Consider the following 19,742-nt stretch of genomic DNA (forward strand, 5'->3'; position numbering starts at 1 on the left):
TTTAGTGCTGTCACGTTCGATGTCTACAAAAACTTGTTCATTTTCTTCGGCCAACGACGTCTAGTTATCAAAGGTCAGAGGATAATCACATTCACTGTCTGTTAACAAAATGCTAACTGTAAAAATTCTGCTCATTGTACATGCCAGTCGACGTGAGAGATGACACTTTTCTTTGTTTGAAGGCTTTAAAATAAACAAAGTAAACTTTGTGTGAAAAACTATATATTAAGATTAAGATCAACGGTTATTAATATTGAAGATCGACATTATCCTTACTTGGAATATATCATCGATCTTTTTCGCTAATTTTATGTGCGAAATTACCGCGTTTGATATGCCGCCAAACCGTCATTTTAAATTAATGCATGCCTCCTAGCCCACCTTAAAAGGGTCAGTGTTATTATTTGTATACAAATTGAGTTTCATGCTGATGTTGCTGTTTTTTGTTCGTATTATTTAAAAGGTAGTTGGACGGTACGCTATTAGCTTATACCTGCATGTACCATTATCATGTTTTTATTAGATTCGTTTACCCATCCCCAACTGTTTTGAAATACTGAGCTTTCTGTCAATGAGTATGTTTTGTAAACTACGTAAGAAGCACTCAGAATGTTTTAATTTTTGACATTTTGTTTTCTTTACCTGTCCTAAAAAGGTGTCAACTTTTACTTACGAGAAAGAAAAAGATCTATGTTTATTTTATCTTCCTTCTAGTAATAAGTCGGTTTTCACCGCAAACATTCACTGCTATGTTATATATTCATAATTATGTGTCGCCATGTTTTGAATGCATTACGAGTTTTAATACTTTTGAAATAAATTAAATTTTTGTCTTTCTTTCTAATCTCAACTTGCATTGCTTAAGGCTCCAACATACTCTATTTAACAGTAGTGAAGATGATTTTTACAAAGGAGCTTCGCACTTTCCCACAAAGTTATCACTGATTTATTCTGTATCCTCAGGAAAAAGTACATAAGCAAACGTTAAAAAGAGACTAAACAGAAAAGCAATATTAAACAGGTGGTTTGTCAAATATTTGAAATATTAAAATAAACACAGAAATATTTTATCAATTCAAATGTCAATTATAAGCGTTCGGATGTAAATTACACTGCAATACAAGTGATAGTCATGGCTCAGTTTTATTTGACGATATTTTTAGGAAGTGTCTGGTTTTGACCACGCGGTGTTCAATTTCTAGTATCTTACCCTCATGTTAATTACTCGCGTGAATGACTTTTTATATGTGCAAGCGTCATTCGTATTTGACCAACCAACATTTAATCAATTGAAGCACGGTTTGTGGTTCTGATCATTTTCGGCTTTGCATTCACAGCAGGCACGGGTAAAATAATTTTCGAGCTTTGAACATCGTGTATTTATCAGCGAAATGTTGCATTTCTCTGAGGCCTTCTGAACACCGAGACGTGATTATGAATGGCTCCGACGTGTGCCCTCGCTGAACTGAAGTATAAAGACTACAACCTACAACGTATTAATCATGACCACACTTCTTAAACTCATCATCATATTTTTCTTCGTCGCAATATTTCTGGACCCTGTCGGTGGTTCGTACTCCTCGAAGTTGTATCCATTTGGAAAAGACGTTGACGATTTGCATTTACCTGTTAAAGATGACGTGAGCTCAGACGCCATATCAACACCGCCATTTTGGTTCTTTGGATTGAATGTCAGTACTATATATGTAAGTATTAGCTGCGAAAACAGCCTCTAAACGTTTGAATATTCGCGTTCCAACTGTTTAGTTGAAGTTGATTAACATTCATTTTATCCTGGGATTAATTTGCCGCCTGCGTTTCGTTTTCATTATCTATAAACAAGTTTGGTCTTGGAATCATTTTACTACAGAGGGGAATATGCCCATTAGTCAGTGGTTGTTTGTTTTGTTGTTTCTTCCTAAGTTTAAAATAACCAAGGCCCTATATGGAACTTAGTTGAAGTCTAGATGTTGCTTATTAACTGTAGAAAATATTAATTCCTACATCAGTTTCTAAGCTGACACTAGCTAACAAATTTTGGAATAAGCACTTATAAATCACGCATTTTGATGTTCCGTTTTACTATTCATTATATATTTCGATGTCGTTGAAAGCAAAAATTGCGTCTTAAGTTATTTTCTGTTTTCTACTAACTGCCTCACGAGTTTCAATTTTGAAATAATTACCTTCATTACGAATTCTAGAAAATTCTTGGAAGCAACACTTTCATAAAGTGCAAGATAAATAATTTAACTTGTTTAGAATTGATCTGGCTTTCATCTCAGCAAGGTTATTCTTAAAAACTCGTAACAGCCATTAAAATCTCACGATTTGTCCGCTTTTAAAGTACAACATTGTTTGGAGGTAAAAGAATATATTACTTTATTAACACTGACCAAGAATTGTTGGTTATTTTGAACAGAAATGTATAACCTTCCGGTATAAAGTTATCTTTCTATAAAAGGAATTATAAATATAGTGTCAGGTTTGTTTTACAACTAGCCATCGCGGTTCTTAATCATAGAATCAGTCTCAGTGTCACAACGATAATAACTTGCTATTGGTATTTATAAAGAAGAGAATAGAAAGCGGGTACCGGCGCATTTTTTTCAGTGTCGCTGGGGCGGGGGTATTTTATTTTGACACTCAGATTACCAAGTTTTTCTTCAACAGAATTTAATGCAGAAGGTCACCTTTTCGACTGAAATTTGGAAAATCTTAAGACAAGCATGTACAAAATATGGCCTTAAATATAAATTAATCGATCGAGTCACTTTGAAATTTGACTTCTTTGTTACACACCTTAAGTTAGTAGATCATTGTTTTCAATGACTTAAATACATTGACGAGTAAATATATCGTGGGAATACCAGAACGTGCCCGAGAGATCATTTAGGTATGCGGCCCTTTCACAATTGATTCAGATACGATGGTGTTACAGAAAATTTAGGGCGAATATTGTTACATGTACTCTGGCCGTTAAGTGTTTCAATGGCTTCCAATCCAAATGTGGCATAATTTCAAAATCATCAATGCGAGAGGCCATTAATGGTGTTATTTATTATTTATGAAGACACGAAAAACACTTTTAAGATGAGTAGCTGATTAGGTGAAGTAGCTCATCAAGTAGCTAATGGATTTAAATTTGTGACCGCAAAAACGGAACAGGGAAGTGAATTAGAAATACCTTAACAAGAAGCAAACTAAACAACCTTGAGGTGCTGTGGGTATTATTTAAATCTCTACAACAATATATATACTTTTGTGAAGACTATCGACGCAAAGTGAAAATATCCATTGTTTATTTTTTAATTATGTGCAAAAACAATGCGATGATATTCATCCTCAAGTATGCGTGCCTGAGCTGTAAATATTCAAAAACAGGGAACCTGTTGTTGAATTATTTTAATTCGCTCTTGTAATTAACTTAAAACTCATAAGATAGCATGCAAATTAAAAATAAATAGCATTAGCGTATCATTAAACAAGTAGATTTGAACAATAATTTCCCTTATATGCCACGAAAAGTCTGGCACTCTCCAGATAAAAGCACTCAGAGAAATTGGCTGTACCAGTAAAACACGAGGACTGTTATGGCGGTTATGTAGCAGAAGAAAATATGACAGTGAAGAAAAATGGTTTAAAATGATATTCTAAAATTAGCAACATGCGTTATAAGGACCAAGAAACTTTTTACTTAATTGTTTTGTTGTGCTCTAGATGACTCCAAACCTGGGGATTCAACGCATCAATTTTTGTTTAAATCATAATTGCCTTGACGTAGTCGAATTCTTAATACGAAATACACATTGAACCGCGCATAACATCAGAAAATCCCGCACATAATGAGAATTAATAAATACATAGAAATGAATGAGAAGGTAGTAAGTGGAAATGTAATTAATGGCAAATGGACTTTTTTCATAAGTGGAGTTTTATTAAGTGGCGGTTTTAGTATATTTCGTTCATCGCATGAAACAGATCACTCTCCTCACACCAAACTGGCTTGGTTTAGTGTTTTGCTGTTTCTCGTTCTTGCTTCAAGGTTTATGTAGAGGCTCTACTCTTTTCCTCAATCTTTAAAACCCAACTCCGCAAATTCAAACTTGATCTGGGTGCTCAATAAATTTTATGACAGGCAAGCTCCTTAGAGTTAATTGGTCTTTCTTCGATCTTTTCAGGTTCACGAAAATGGACTCATTTCGTTTGGTTCTACTTTGAACGACCAATCACCAGCATTATTTCCGCTGACCAATGAAGCTCTTGCAGCAGCTCCGTACTGGGCTGACGTATACACAGAAAGAGGCGGTAGAGTCTGGTACCGAAAAACAACTGATGATGCAATCGTTTCCCGGGCAACAAGAGACGTGATCAGGGCATTTCCACGTTACACAGGATATATGGCAAGCTGGGTAGTTATCGTCACATGGGATGAAGTAACTTTCTATGCAGCCAGCGGTATATACACACAGAACGTAAGTTCCACCAGGGTTGTGTGTTCTTGGGAAATGAGCTCCAAAGTTGCAATGTGTACCACATCGCAGAACTATGATCGCAGGTACCGCAGAACTTGAAGACTTATTTAGACGTTCTCTTTATGTCTTTGTTTAGCGAAACACATTTCAAGTTTTCATAACAAGTGATGGAGTTATGTCATTTGCTGGTTACATATACGATAATCTTTCATGGACGAGTGACACATTGAATGGGGCAATGAGTAATGGTCTAGGGGGAAAACCAGCTCAGGTATGTTTCCAGTAATTTTTTTAACAACTTAGTTTAAAATAATTTATTGTTGATATATTTAATTTAAAGCACAGTTGCAAAATTTGGAACTAAAATGGGACATCACTTTTTGAAAAGTTTACTCCAATGAAGTACAGTCGGTTAAGGAATTGTTTCTTATCTCATATGTTCTGATATTCGGAAAATCAAACGAAACATGGTTGCTCTCTTGCTTTTCCTAAAGCCATAAAGCAGGCTATTAATTTGAAAGGAGTGTCTTTATATTGGGTTACATCTTTCCATCATAGTTTCTAACTATGTTTCCATGCAGCAGAAAGTACATTTCATTTAATCTTGACCAAGCTGCTAAGATTAACTCGGCACCCAAAAAATTCAGACTCTTTATAGCATTAGAGATTCATTTGCAAAGTTTCGCGTAAACCGTCGCGATAGGGAAGCTACAAGGGATATTTGAAACACAGTCATGTAAGACGAGTTCAATATCATGAATGCATGATAAAACCGGAAGCGTCCAGTATATGAAAATGCTGGTTTTCACTAGCGCACAGAAAAAAAGCATAAGTAACAGATACACAATCTCAGCAAGGTGTTAACAGCAATCCTCTTAGGTCAAAATGATTTAATTTCCTTAGAAACATTAGCACCGGAGCGTTTTCAAGACGGTGCAATTTCAAAACACTCCACTTATGAAACATTTAAATTCTAAAGTCTCCGTTTTCGTTAGCGTTTTCGGGCGTTTTACTGGACGATAAGCGAACATTAAACGCATCAAACCTGAAGTATGCATAGTCAAACGCAAACGCATTGGTATGGATGGATGGGGCCTGAGTCTGCTTATGCACTAGTGAGAACCGCAGCTTAAAGTTTTGTTTTTTTCAATAGATTGGCTTTATTTACGAATATTCTTACCACAAGTTGTCGGTATCTGGAACGGACGGCATCTTGGGCCTCGTAAATACAAGTAACTGCGGCCAACCAGGCGTATGGCTATTTAGAATTGATGACGTCAAAAAGATTGACGAAAATATGTGCGAAAGCAAGGGTAAGTTGATCAGTATGTTTGACTGAGGTGCTCTGCCGCGCAGTCCTTAGAAGTCGTTTTCAGAAGTCTTTATTTTGCTTCTTTTCATTAAATAATTTTTGTCCTCTCAGGTTTTGATAGGCCTATTTAGACGGCTTCGAGGCGTAGGGAAATAAAACTTTAAGAGTTTTATCGAGGGCAAGGGATAAATAGAATGAATTCTAAAGAAATCAAATCAAGACTTCTCGCATGAGCATTTACGCATTTTTACTAATATTTATATTTCAATATATATATATATATATATATATTTTTTCAACTTAAAGTTGTCACGCCTCAAACAGCAGCTGAAGAGATTCGTGAAGAATCGAAACCGAGCGGTCCTACTGAAGCAACTATGATATCAGACAACGACTTACTACTAAGTATATCTGGTGACGAAGGTGTCAATTACAGATTATATATTATATGAGAGAGGCAAATCTCTAAAAGATACGATAGTTAGAGCGAAAATTTAATTGAAGGCTAAAATGCATCGCTATCGCAATTCACGAAGGGCGTCTGTGTAGGCCTGTCATATCTTTTGTTTTCGACACTTATTACGTCACTTATTCTAAGCCTATTTTTACAATAACATAAAACAAATCTTTCTGTACAATCATACTTATATTACAATTATATTAAATCTAAAGAACAGCGGATGGAGGAGCTTTTACGATTATTAAATAATTTTTTCAAGTTTATACTTGTATTTAACTTTGTTGATAAAGTCGGAAAGTAGAAATGGTGAGTCATTCTGGAGCTTTTTCTTATAAATATAATACCGCAGAAAGAGGAGGGTGTAGTTCAGTTTTTTTACAAGGTACTTGAACCTGGAAAAGTACCAAAAAGGTTCTTGTTGGTGCCGTTGCTACTCGCTGTCTATTCTGTTGTAGTTAGTGAGTAGCGTAGCAGCGTACGTTAAGGGCCGTTTCTTTGTGTCTTCGAAGTATCTTTGAAGAAGATATAGATTAAGTTTTTGAACGACTAGTAGATTTATACTAAAACAATTAGATTACTTGCTTAAATATAGATTACTGAAATAATAGATTACTTAAATATCGGGCGGTAGAAATCTCGGACTCACAATCTAATTGTTTAATGGAAATATCTCGGTATCTTTCTTTTTCTCTCTGTTAGGAACTTTATCAATTCATCCGACCATTGGAAGAGTAGACAGTGGGACCAATCTTCTCATAAGTGGTCTTTGCTATCGTCCTGGTGCTGAAGTTCGATGTGATTTTGGTGAACTAGGCACCGTAACAGGGCGTAGAATCAACGAAACTAAAGCTGTTTGTTCTGTTCCTTTGACAACAACGAGTAAAGAGGTCACCCTTTTTCTTTATTCCACTGATGATGTTAACTTAAAGATGGCACAAGTGTTCCTTATAGGTAAGGTTAATCAATGATATAAGGTTGATTTTTGAACAGCTATGTAATATAAAAAAAACTTGGCATATTGCTTGGCTGAATAATTGTACCTAACACATTTGAACTATACGTATTGTATTGTACGTGAAATTTTAGATATATAGTTATTCTATGAGTATCAATTATTAGAAAAATTTCTCAATGGATTGATATAATACACGTGGAGGGACGTTGGATTCCCATCTTCTAAATATAAACCAGTTGGCCAGGTTTGTTCAAGTTAAATCGCTTTCATAATCATAACTTTAATTAATACTTTCATGGAAAACGCGTTTCACAAAGCTTTTCTTGGATTCCAGAGCCTCCCAATTTTTATGATGCATACATACAAAGAGGCGACCCTAAACTCTGGACCTTTGGTAACCGCGTTGGCATCTCTTGGGATTCCCAAGAGTTGGCGGTAGAGCACGTAATGGTGGAAATCATAAATTTATTTGATAGTCAAGAAGGAATCAAAGTTCACAGCAATATCACTGTCGTCAGCGACCAACTAAATACAGGAAAAGCTGAGTTTGATCTGCCAAACATGGAGACTTTGAGGTGGGTGTATAACAAGACAGACGTCTTTTCAATTTATTTGGTAATAAAAGCCGAAAGTTGATTTATTTTTCACTACTTCAATGTCCAACAGAGAAATTCCGGATAACCAAGAAAAAAAGTTTCACTTTTGTGGAATTTTTAAGGTGTTATGTTGGGGAAACGTCAGGCCGCGTAAAACATTAGCTATTCTTTTTCACTGGTTACCCTCATCTAGAGCTGACTGTTACGTCCAACTAAAACCAATACACTTGCCCAACACACGTGAAAGGTTTGAAAAACATCACTAACAGTAGGCGTGATGTGATAAATTCAGAAGTTAGTAATGTGTACGGAATGAAGAACTCGAAGTAACTTGGAATTACACTGCCGGAAGAGTGTGTTGTGTCGTTATTGAAGATACTGCAGCGTCGTAATTCATCGATATTCTTTGAATTGCTGCATTATTTAAACACACACAAAAAGGTAAAATAAAGCCCCTACTAGCAGTTCCTTAAGTTAATCATCAAGTGTGTAGGTCAACTATCAGTCCTGTCCAGTCGATGTTATCAGCTCTATCATCCGTCACATAGCTATTGAATCAGTTATTTCGTAGACCGGTAAAGGACCTCAGTGGTGCAACCTTTACACGGCACCATCGTAAAAGAAAGGTGATTCTGATTACCTCTTCTTGACGACTCAATTGCGCGTGTTATTTTCATTAGGAAGGACCACAGTGCACCAAAATTGTTACACACGATTCTTGTCCGAAGCTTACAGAACAATGCTTTTTACAAATATGTGTCGAAGGAGTGGATTGGAAGTGATTTCTTCCATTTAACCAATGAAACGCTGGCCAATAAAAGCTGCACAGACTGGATAAGAAGCCAAGAAAATAATTTGTCCTTTATGGAAGGCGAGTATCAATAATTATAATAAATAAAAACAGCAACAACAACACGGACAGTACTTTGCGCAAAAAAAAAAACAACCTAAAAAATCTAGGGACGAGTAGGGTTTGTATTCCTCAAAGAGAAAACCTCTATCCTTTTTTGACTTTATATTACACGAACTTCAATCGCAGTGCATAATGAATCAAACACAATTTAGGTTATCCTCCTTTAAGTATGAATATAATATAATTTATAAGGCTGTAATTTTTTAAATGAGTTTTCTCTAACTTGGCAGGTTATGGACCGTTGACTCCTTGCCCAAAGACTCGACGGCAGATGGAAGCGGATATGGGACGTTTTGTGTTCTGCGAGCTGTGCGATGTACAGATCTTACCCCTGTGTAAGATCTATTACAAAAATGTGGACATATGTTACAAGACGCAACCCTTCTGGTGTGGATCAGTACAGTGCCATAAGTGTTTTGTCTTAGTGTTTTAGTTTCACCCCCATGCCTATGAGGGCATGAAGGGTCAGAAACTTAATCTCAATATTGACCCTTGTTATCAAGGTTATACCATTGGAGTTATTTTTAAACTCGGTACCCTATTCTTCTGACAAAGATGTGCCTATATACTTTGCGTGGAGGTTTTCATTGGGGGCAGAAATTTGCGCAAAGCCGCTCGTGCTAGCGAAGTGTGGATTGGCCATTTCTAATCCTCCTGGGATTTCGAAAACAGGGCATAGTAAAGAATTATTCGACAAGGATTATCTTGAGAGTAAGACCTACATGTATACGGGATATTAACTCCCTTGTACCTCATTCTTGCTTGCTCATATATTGAATGATTTTGACCAAGATTTCAAAAATAGTAGAAATACAATCTCTTCCTTCCTGTTTTAGCTGTTAATGTTACAGTGTGTTTTGTTAAGTTGTTCTCTTTTTACAACCCAGCAATGTCTTATGGAAAGATTCATGAACACTTGCAGACATACTTAGTATGAACCGACTAACGTTCGTTTCTCTGTATGGTTCCTAGGGTTAGAGGATTACAACGGAAATGTTGCTATGACAACGAAGGAGAGTTGACTGCAGGACCTCTTAGTGGAATCACCGATCCAAAGAACTCAATATTTGCACTCTTTAAGGAGGACTTCTTGCCTTACCTAGAATGCTGCATGTTTTCAGACAACTGTTTCAAGTACCAGGAGCTGTTGACATCTGGATCGCTATACATTCCTCCAAATATTGGTAAGTAAAGAATGATTTAGTGCCGTTCTGTAGACTCAGTAAAATAAAATCATTGACAGTTGAGAATTTTTCAGTGAAGTAATAATGCCTCGACAAATCTATGTGATTTCTACACTACATTTAAACAACAGTTCAACGACAAAAAAAAAAAGAAAGAAAAAAAACATGAAAGTAAAAACTAAAACTGAGAAAAGTCACAGCATACCTTAGCCACACTCTGTAAATTCATCGATCGTGAATTTTTATAAAGAGATTTCATTACTAGCTTAATAACTGTTAAATTAATAATAAATTGTTCAAAATAATAAAAGAATAGATAATAATTCTTCCTCCGTGATAACAAGCCAAAATTTTAAAAAACAGCAACAAAAGCGACAGCTAAGTTTCGAAACAAGCCCCACCCAGATAGCCAGATTCTCAGTTACTTTGGTCGAAAAATCCATATATAGTGTGCTTTGTGAAAGTTTGAACTTTAATTTCTTCGGATTTCCTGTCTCCCTTTCAATTCACTCTCTCAATTCATTCTTATTCTCTTGATTTTCAATTGACTATTATGTTTGTTCCATTAGGAGCGTCATTTGGTGATCCTCACATCATATCCTTTGATGGCGTGGAGTATACGTTTAATGGATTTGGCGAGTATACAGTTCTTAGCGTCAACAACAGTCAGTTCGTTCTTCAAGGAAGAATGCAACCTTTGAACGGTGGACAAAATGGAAAATCACCGGCCACAGTATTTACTGCATTCGCAATGACGCAGCAAGGTGGTAGCTTGATTCAAGTGAGTCACTATTCCCTTTAGTGTGAGTCTTCCAACCATGGAAAAAGTTCATTTATACACACACATGAGAGGGAGTTTGGACGAACTTAAGCAATAATTTTAACCTCAACGGGCTTGCAGTCAACCTTTTAGCTGTAATCACAAACTGGTGTCGTCTCAGGTGGTTTCATGGCGGGCTTGATCTATCTACATTTTGTAATTCGGAATTAACCGCACGCTAACCTGTTAAATATGAGTGCGAGGGTTGACTTTCTTGCAAGGGCAATATAAACTTTTTCCTTCACTCTTGACCCGTTACTAACACAAACCACCCAACATCAAATGTTTAATTTTTCTCCATTACTCAAGTCAAGCGTTCTCCAAAGAGCGTTCTGGCAGTTTTAAAATTTGCCGGATCATGCATGTGTCGTGAGCAAGCCACTGTAAAATCATGAAATATAAACGCTATTTTTTTAGGTTCAACGAAATGAGCTTCAACTAATAGAAGTTCTTATAGACGGAATTCCAAGCGTTATCGAGCATAACCACGAATTGCAATCTGCAGGAGTGTTCATTAGAAATTCGACGCGAGGAAGCTACCCAAGAGTTATACTTGCCTTCAGCTCTGGCATCACTGTGTATGTAGAAAGCGCTGCAGCCCTGCAGATGGCAGTAGCGGTTCCTGTCGACTTTAAGGGTACGTTCTGAGATTCAAGTGCGTCATCTGCTTACTGCATGACTTCTGAAATATCTAAAATCAGCCATGCTTATGGTGACGCCTATAATGTTCATGAGTCAATATAATAAATACGTTATTGAACTAGCTTGTTCGGTTCGTATTGGAGAATATTGGTCTCGCTCCTTCTTCGTAGGTTTATGGACCTCGCCTGCGGTTTGGTCCATAAACCTGAAAAAAAAGCATAACAGTAACTTTTATTGAATGAATATTTTTAAGTTGAAAATTGGATTATTTTATCACACCAAGTTAAAAAAATGGAATTTTTAGCTCCAATAAAAAAATATGCATCAAAATCAAATCTCATTATAGAGCAAGCTTTTTGCTGCAGAGGCTTCCTTTAAAACACATGTATTTTTTCAAATGTATCACTGTAATACTCAAAAGAAGAGGTGCTCCGCGTTAAATAGTGTATATTAATAAGCTTCCTTCTGTTGTTTCCACTTTTTGTCGTTGGTAGCACTGACGTCCCTTTCCAAACCGCGTTTTCTTATAACAACCATAACGATTTCTACTTCCAAATAAAATAAAATGATCTAGAACAGCTATTCAGTTTTGGATTGGTTTTTTGCATTTGTGGCAGATCCGAAGATGCATAAGATTAAGATAATATAATTAATAATTAATGGTCAATAATCTATAATCATTGCCAATAATGCGTTTTCCTGCCAAAGCTTACCTGTCTCACATCTTTGTAGGTAAAACGAATGGACTTCTTGGTTATTGGGATGACAACGTTGACAAAGAGTATCTTCTACCGAACAAAGTATTTCTTAACACAGCTTCTACCATGTCCGAAATACATCATGAGTTTGGCCAGCGATGTAAGTTTTCTATACAATAATCTGAACTTTCATGAAAGAGAGAGACCTAGTACAGAATTTATCTTAAACAGTTGAACTCCCCTAACTCAAACTCTTGAGGGCAACAACAATTCTCTCGAGATGGCGGTTGGTCGAAGTATCCGAAAGAAAATGATTGAAAAAGCAGATCCATGAGCAGGGTATTCGATCTAACTAAGTTTGAGATACCGTGGTACAACTATGCTGTCTTAACTTCCCCGGACTAGTTGCATTTTTATGTTCACAGTTGAAAGTGAATGAAATCTGACAGAGGCTTCGCCTGAATAACCTGTCGAAACGGTAAATAAACGCAAGCCAAAAAAAAAGAGAAAGAAACGACGAAGCTAGCAAAGAGAACAATCAAAACACTTAGCTTATACCATTTTTTATTTTTAAATATTTTAATTCCTTCTTTAAGGGGCTACAAAAAAAAGTGATTCCCTATTCACCTACAATCAAGGAAAAATGCACGAGGACTATTTCGACACTTCTTATGTTCCAACGTTCATGGAGAGCTATGATCCTATCATCGCCAAGATGAACAATGGAGAAAGAAAAAGAGCACTAATGACGTGCGAGCAATCATTCCAGTGCATATTCGACATCGCAGTCACCGGAAGGTTAGATGTTGGTAAAGCTACCAAGGAGTTTCAGGAATGGCTATTGGGCGTGAAAAGGGACCTCCACGACGAAGGTGAGAATGTTGAAGTGACCTAAGAAAATATTAGATATAACCTACCATGCATGGACTAGCTGATCCCATGCTGTCCTGATTACCTCCCTAGTCGCGACGAGATACGGTAACACATCTACATACACGCATTCAGTCATACATAAATTGATTTGCAACTCCCAATCTGGGCATTTCAGCCACAAAATTTAGCTTTAATATTATATAAAAGTACAGAATAGCTAATATACACTAGAGTTTCATTTACATATAAAAAGTACAATCAAAAATTTTTTCCCAATCATCGCTTTTTTACTTAAAAACGCACCCAGTTCATTCCAGACGGCACCTGAAAATGTTCACATTCTCAGTCATTAGAAAGATTATTCCACAATTTTCATCCACGTTAGGAAAATGAACGTTGCTGAGAGGACGAACGGCATCAGGGGATATTCAGAAGATTACACGATCTACTGCGAACACGAGAACGTGGTTAAAATCAGCCAGGTTTGAGCGATCGGTCTGATTAGCGTCAAGACTCAAAACTGAGCTCTGGTTAACGGGGAGAGTGGCTACCAATTCTTTGGTCAAGATACGACGAACATTTCTATATTGACATTTTGGACTTTGCAACGTAAAATGTAATTTTTTCAGTGAAATAGTTTACATATAATCTTTCGTGTTACCATCTAGGATGCAGTGTAACTTTAAGCCTTGTGGGAGGATCGGTACAAACGAACGTCACAGGTGACCTTGTAACTCACTCCTTTACATGTAACCAGGGCTACGTAATGGCTGGTAAAAATACAATTTCTTGCCGTGGAGGGTTCTGGTATGGATCAAAACCTACCTGCTATCGAGGTCAGTGATTTTATAAAATGTTAATTTGCAATAACCAGTACAAATAAATGTTGCTTTGTTGCCATTAAAGAAGGCTTCCTGGTCTGTCATGCATTATAGTCTATTATAACAACTTTTCTCGGGTAAAACTGACCAGAATTCATGTAGTTTGAGAGGAAATTTCAGCTGGTGATGGACCTAAACTTACAAGAAGACAGCAAGTTTTACAATCAATAACATCACGGTTAAATTGACCAGTCAATTCAACACATCAGACTGACTAACACTTTTCACTCGACTCTGACGATGACTTCTGCTCAGGTTGTGCAAATTGACTGTCAGTCAAACTTCTCAGTTGCAAAACTTCCCTCACGAGGACTATAACTCTAGACTAGCTACAAACACTCAGGATGAAACTATTTACTATGTTAAAACAAAAATTCAATTAGCAGGCAGCCTTCGCCTTTGGTTTCATCCTACACCATTACGAAGGCCTATGACCTTTTGGTTTTTACTTTGTTAATGGCCATGGGTTCTCAAGCAGTAGGAGGATTCCATTCCAGCGATATGGTGTTATCTTTGTGTAATATAATAAAAGCTGATTTTGTCGTAATTACCTTGAAATTTCGTATCAATTTTCAATAAGCTGAAGTGTTGTAGAATGTCTTTTTTTATTTCGCCTATCAGTGTCAACTACCTGCAAGCCGTTGACTGAGATTTCTTTTCCTAACGGCAACTTTCATGGTCAAGGAAGCATGCTTGGTGATCGATACCAATTCAAGTGTGACTGGCCTTTCACGCTCATCGGGAACGAGGAAGTGGTGTGTGGTAAAGATGGTTTCTGGAGTGGAAAAGTTCCCTTTTGCCAAAGGCGTGAGTTAAAAAGGATGCTCATGATACTACTGACTGATATGTTTTGACTTATTTGTTTTGGACATCAGAGCGCCCTTTATTGTTGTTATAAATGAGTCGAGTTCGAACCACACTTGTGAGCTTCAGTGCTACAGTCCGTAAGGGAGGGGGGTTGGCAATTCTCAAAAACAAAAAATCCTGCACAGCAAAAACTGCTAAAAAAAATCGAGCAAGTGCTTTCTACTTTCTAGGACCTATTTTGGATGTTAGAAAAATTCTTGCACAAGCTATTACCCATCAAATTGCCCACCATTCCCCCCCCCCCCCCCCTCCCAAATCGGCCAAAAAATAATGGTCCGTCCGTGCAAAATATCCTGGGTAGTAGTAACTGCTTCAAAACACTCCTTCCTCGTAGTATATATTTGAAGCGTCCAAAGTTTCCAATTTATTGTAAGACTCTTGAGACATGGTAGCCTTATGGGACGTCATCCTGTCCGTTTCGATTTCATTACGAAGCAATGACATGGCACATATTGAGTGTTTTCACACCACGCCACGGCAGCTATATTGGTGCACCAAAACAGTCAAACGGCAGCCATTTTGTGTGCCCCATCCGTCCTGTGTGAGTGGAACTCTTTTCTCATGTATACACTTCCTTTTGTTCCAATGAATTGTCATAGCTTCTGGCCACGTGAGTGAAAACACTCTTTATGAGAAGAATAACCGAGAAATTAAACAACCACCAAACTGTTCTTCAGTTATGCAACCAGCACACCGCATGTTGGTTACAAGGTCTTGCGTAGAAGCTGGCTCCTCTAAGTGTGATTTTTTTTTTTTTGTCTATTAAGGAAACTGCTCCCAAGTAAGTATAGCTAATGCCAAAGTTCTCGTTGGAAATGAAGGTGATCTCGTGATCAGGTGTAATGAAGGATACAATCTGATTGGATCCAATGCCATAAGCTGCTTGCCAAACGGGTTACTGAATGGAACGCTACCTTCATGTGGCAGAGGTACAGTGTTTCGATGCTGGTCATTTTCGCATGCATGGCTAATAAGGCCCCCACTTAGGGGCAAGGAACTGAAGAGAAGATATTAAAAGTAGTGCTATTGTTTCTTTTGGCAGTTCAAATGTATTAAAGATGGGTCAAATATTTAAATACAGGAAGGGGAATCACCGAAAACCTTCAATGATCGATCAATTGACTGATTGACTGATTAATTGATTGACTGATTGATTGACTGATTGATTGACTGATTGATTGACTGATTGATTGACTGATTGATTGACTGATTGATTAACTGATTGATTGACTGATTGATTGATTGATTGATTGATTGATTGATTTAGTCATTTATTTACCAAAAATCTAAAACATCAATGTAAAAAATAGAGGGGAGAGGAGGTGGAACAGCGTACAATTTGTTGTGCAAATTAATTACAAAGCGTTAGTTGCAGATGTCGAGAAACACGCAACACAATTGGGCCTAAATGATCGACTACTCTTTTCCGTTACGTAGGCCTGATGTCTTAGTGCATCTAGCCTAACATATTACTTTTATGAACTTACAGAGCAGGCCAGGAGAGACCCTGCAGGTGAGAGGGGCATTCCACGCCTTGTTATCGTGATCGGAGTGGTAGTTATTATCATCACAATTATTGTAGTTGTGGTGACAATCTACCTGGTGCGCAAACATCGCAGGCGGAAAGCTACTCAAGTACAAAAGAAGCCGGCGGAAGCCCAGGAGGAGATATCAGTTTGAGCTGTGAATTTGGCAAGCTTTAACTTGATGTTTCTGGCGGATTTGTCGGTACAGGAACGAAGAAAAGTAGCAACAACACTACAGCTGCAGCGTGTCATAAACGTCTGTACAAGTGAACAATAATAACTACATAACTTTAGGTCATTCCGCTGAAGTAGAACCTGCACTGAGATTTTTGTGAAACTTTGCCTATCGATTGTTTATATCATAGGAACTAAAATTTTCAAATAAAAATGAGGGGTTCCCATGTTCGTTAACGTTAAGGAGCAAAAGCACCTTGTTTATACCCATATAAATCCTTATAATAGCACCATGATTGTAGTTACGATTGCTTGCTAAATTCATGTTTCCGACGATTGCTTTTTGTTCTTCACTGAGAATTGGTCCATATTTATTTTACACAGAGAAATTTATTACTCAATTCAAAACAACAGAAAAAAATGATAGGTCACCATACTCGTTTGCGAGAAAATGACGATTTACCTCTATGGCGAGGTCCAGCTGTAAAGAAAGAGCCGCCATTTTTTAATGCGCGCGCGCTTATCACACGTGAAATTATGCGCAGTAGGGATGCGCAATGCAATACTGGGGAATGACCTTAAGATAAAAGAAGATATCAGCAGTTAATATTTACATGACACTAGCAAGTGTAGAAGGTGCAGTCTAATTAAACCGTTATATTGCAGGTTGATAGATACCGATAACAAGCTCTCTTTAGAGTGTGCTAGACAATGAATGTATGAATTCATATTTATATGGCTTCTATGCCAATAAGAGACTTTTTCACCTCATATATACATGTATCACGAACTGTATATGTACGCGAAAGAAACTTCCCATAGCTAGAGCTATGTAACAGATTGCGCTGAAATAATCGAGCATAACTTTAGTAGCGTCTACATTTCAATTTATTCCTCTGTGATATCCGAGAACCTGAACCTGGTAACAGTTATGGTTACAACGTTGACGGGGCATAAGCCTGACTGACCACTAGCTTGTTTTGTAGTGTTATTTTGGTTATAAAACCAAATTAATGACAAAATCTTGTAATGCAGATGCATTTTGAGCGAGCGAGCGAGCGCCATCGTCTTGAATGTCTACTAAAACAATAAGACTACTCGCTCTCGTTTTTTAAGAGCGATAGTGAACTCGGCTACGCCTCGTTGACCATTCGCTCTTAGTATAAATCTAGTAGACTACCACGAATGCCGTCCTCTGATTGGCTACGCTACTCGCTATCTATTCTGTTGTAGATAGTAGCGTAGCAGTTTGCGGTTGCGACCAAATGACGGCCGCTTCTTGACGATTTCGAGGTGTGTGTGGAGAGGATTTAGATAAAGTTTTAAACGACTTGTAGATTTATATTAAAACAATTAGGTTATTCACTGTCGATTTCTATGCGTGATAGCTGACTCGGGCTGCGCCCTCGTTGAACTATCACGTGATAGAAATCTCGAGCTCATAATCTAATTGTTGAATAGAAAACTTGAACTCGTAGTCTAATTGTCAAATCGATGGCGCAGATTTTGCATAAAAAGTAAATGTGTTGGCGAAAGTAGTATTTGGCTCCTTTTATATCATCGATTTAATAATTAAATCTTATTTATGCTTCTATCATACTTCTATCATACTAAAAGCTATATACACATTTTTCTTTTCAATACTTTAATATTGTAATTTGCATGAAAGGTACGAGAACGGATAGAATATAAGAAGAATAGAATATAGAATATAGAGAATATAGAATATAATAGAATAGAATATAGTATAGAAGATCCTATTTTAGTTCTAAACCTCCTTTTCCAAGAAATTAAGTCCCACTGTGGGACTTGAAAGATTGATTAACGTACATTTCACTGTGGCTAACCTTTTTTGAATATATATAAATCACAGATGTACATATAATCAAGAAGAATATTGTTCGTTTTTTAAAAGGTAAAATCGTTTTATTTTAAGTTGAGGTAAAGATTTTCTAGCCACATAACAGTACTAACTATAATACCTGGTTATTTAAAACTAATTGTAAAACTTGAATACGTCACTTTAGTTTTAGTCTTTTAAAATTTTGTCATATTTTGTAACCGTCACTTCTGAAGATGTGTGTTGTAACATACGAACGTCAAGTTGAATATACCATGCGTTATCTATTTGTTATGTTTGTTACCGCTGTTTGTTTTCTCTTTCTTGTGATTACTTCTGATCTTAGTTGGCTCAGGTCTCACCTTTGTGCGATAACGCCGTGGGTTTTCGCAAACGAACATATATGTGTTTCCTTCTTCCGTTTTTACAACAATTCAGCAATTTGGACGTGGCGACATATTTTCAATGTGAATGATTCCCGTACATTTATTAGTCAATTCTTCTGGTTCAGATCAGAGGCAATGGTCAGCAAAATGGCGACTGCTAAACTTTTTGTCATCTTTCTCAAAGATGACAAAACGAAATTAACGTTCCGATGAGAAATTCGCTAAAGACGACCCCCTGAATGCCTACAAGTCCTCGCTTTATTATTACTGGTCATCATGGCTAATAAAGATGATACAGATATCAAATGCCAGAAAAATAAATCATAACCGTAATCTTTTACAATTTTTATACCATTATTTGAGGTTTGTTTTTTTCTTTCCTCCTCTTTCCTGTTTGTTAGCATGCAATTCTCTTTTTGTAGATGCGAGTCAATGTCTGAGAAAAAATTTCCCATCGCTCTAGCTTTTATTCTGTAATGTCTCTTGTCTTTTAAATGTCAGTGAATGCCCAACAAACGGTGTACTACGTGGTACAAACGACAGCTTCACTAGTCTAGGATTTCCTTTAAGCTACCTAGTCAGTGTCACGTACACATGGATAATTGAGGTTCTTGAAAATTATCAGCTGGAGCTAATGTTTGATGACTAGAGTATTGCGCCATTCCATCACTGTGCACGTGTGACCATGCTGAAATTCAGTAGAGATGGGCAAAATGCAAGTTCCCCTAGATTAGAAGAACTTTGTGGAGATGAGAAACCATCCCCGCTGCGATCCACTGGGCGATATCTGTGGGTGGAGTTCGATAGGGACTCCAAAACAGCTATGTAGGAATGGATTTAATGCATCCTTCAAAGCTCTTCGCACGTGTTAGTACAAGGATAAAAACCAACCCTAAAAAAGGTAATCGTGAAGTATGATTTCCAATTTTTAATTAAGAACACCAGAAATGCATAGAGCAATCGTCTTACTTAGTTCATCGCCTGTTTACCGCAGTGGAGGTTACAGGATGGAAAAGAAAAACGTGCGGTCCTCTTTTGAACTAATCATGGCGGAAAGACGCTCTCAATATGGCTCCGGGAAACTGCTTATTGCTGTTCTAGCACTTTGTTTATACGCTATCACATATCGTAAGAATGAGG

General features: G+C 37.2%; 1 protein-coding gene across 1 annotated transcript; it reads left to right on the forward strand.

Moving 5' to 3' along the window:
- The first annotated feature begins 1,107 nt into the window (after positions 1-1,107).
- On the forward strand, positions 1,108-18,510 carry LOC110047083 (protein mesh-like). Its single transcript, XM_020752817.2, has 17 exons — positions 1,108-1,706; positions 4,182-4,475; positions 4,612-4,746; positions 5,629-5,788; positions 6,947-7,198; positions 7,537-7,777; positions 8,479-8,669; positions 8,942-9,098; positions 9,684-9,895; positions 10,465-10,676; positions 11,133-11,352; positions 12,090-12,215; positions 12,652-12,927; positions 13,597-13,764; positions 14,431-14,616; positions 15,444-15,605; positions 16,166-18,510. Exons 1-17 carry the CDS (start codon positions 1,503-1,505, stop codon positions 16,354-16,356), a joined length of 3,387 nt encoding a protein of 1,128 aa, XP_020608476.2. The 5' UTR covers positions 1,108-1,502; the 3' UTR covers positions 16,357-18,510.
- The last annotated feature ends 1,232 nt before the right edge of the window (positions 18,511-19,742 follow it).

This window comes from Orbicella faveolata, unplaced genomic scaffold (genome assembly GCF_042242905.1).
Source record: "Orbicella faveolata isolate gen_17 unplaced genomic scaffold, um_ofav_v1 contig_1, whole genome shotgun sequence".
NCBI classification, from domain to species: domain Eukaryota; kingdom Metazoa; phylum Cnidaria; class Anthozoa; order Scleractinia; family Merulinidae; genus Orbicella; species Orbicella faveolata.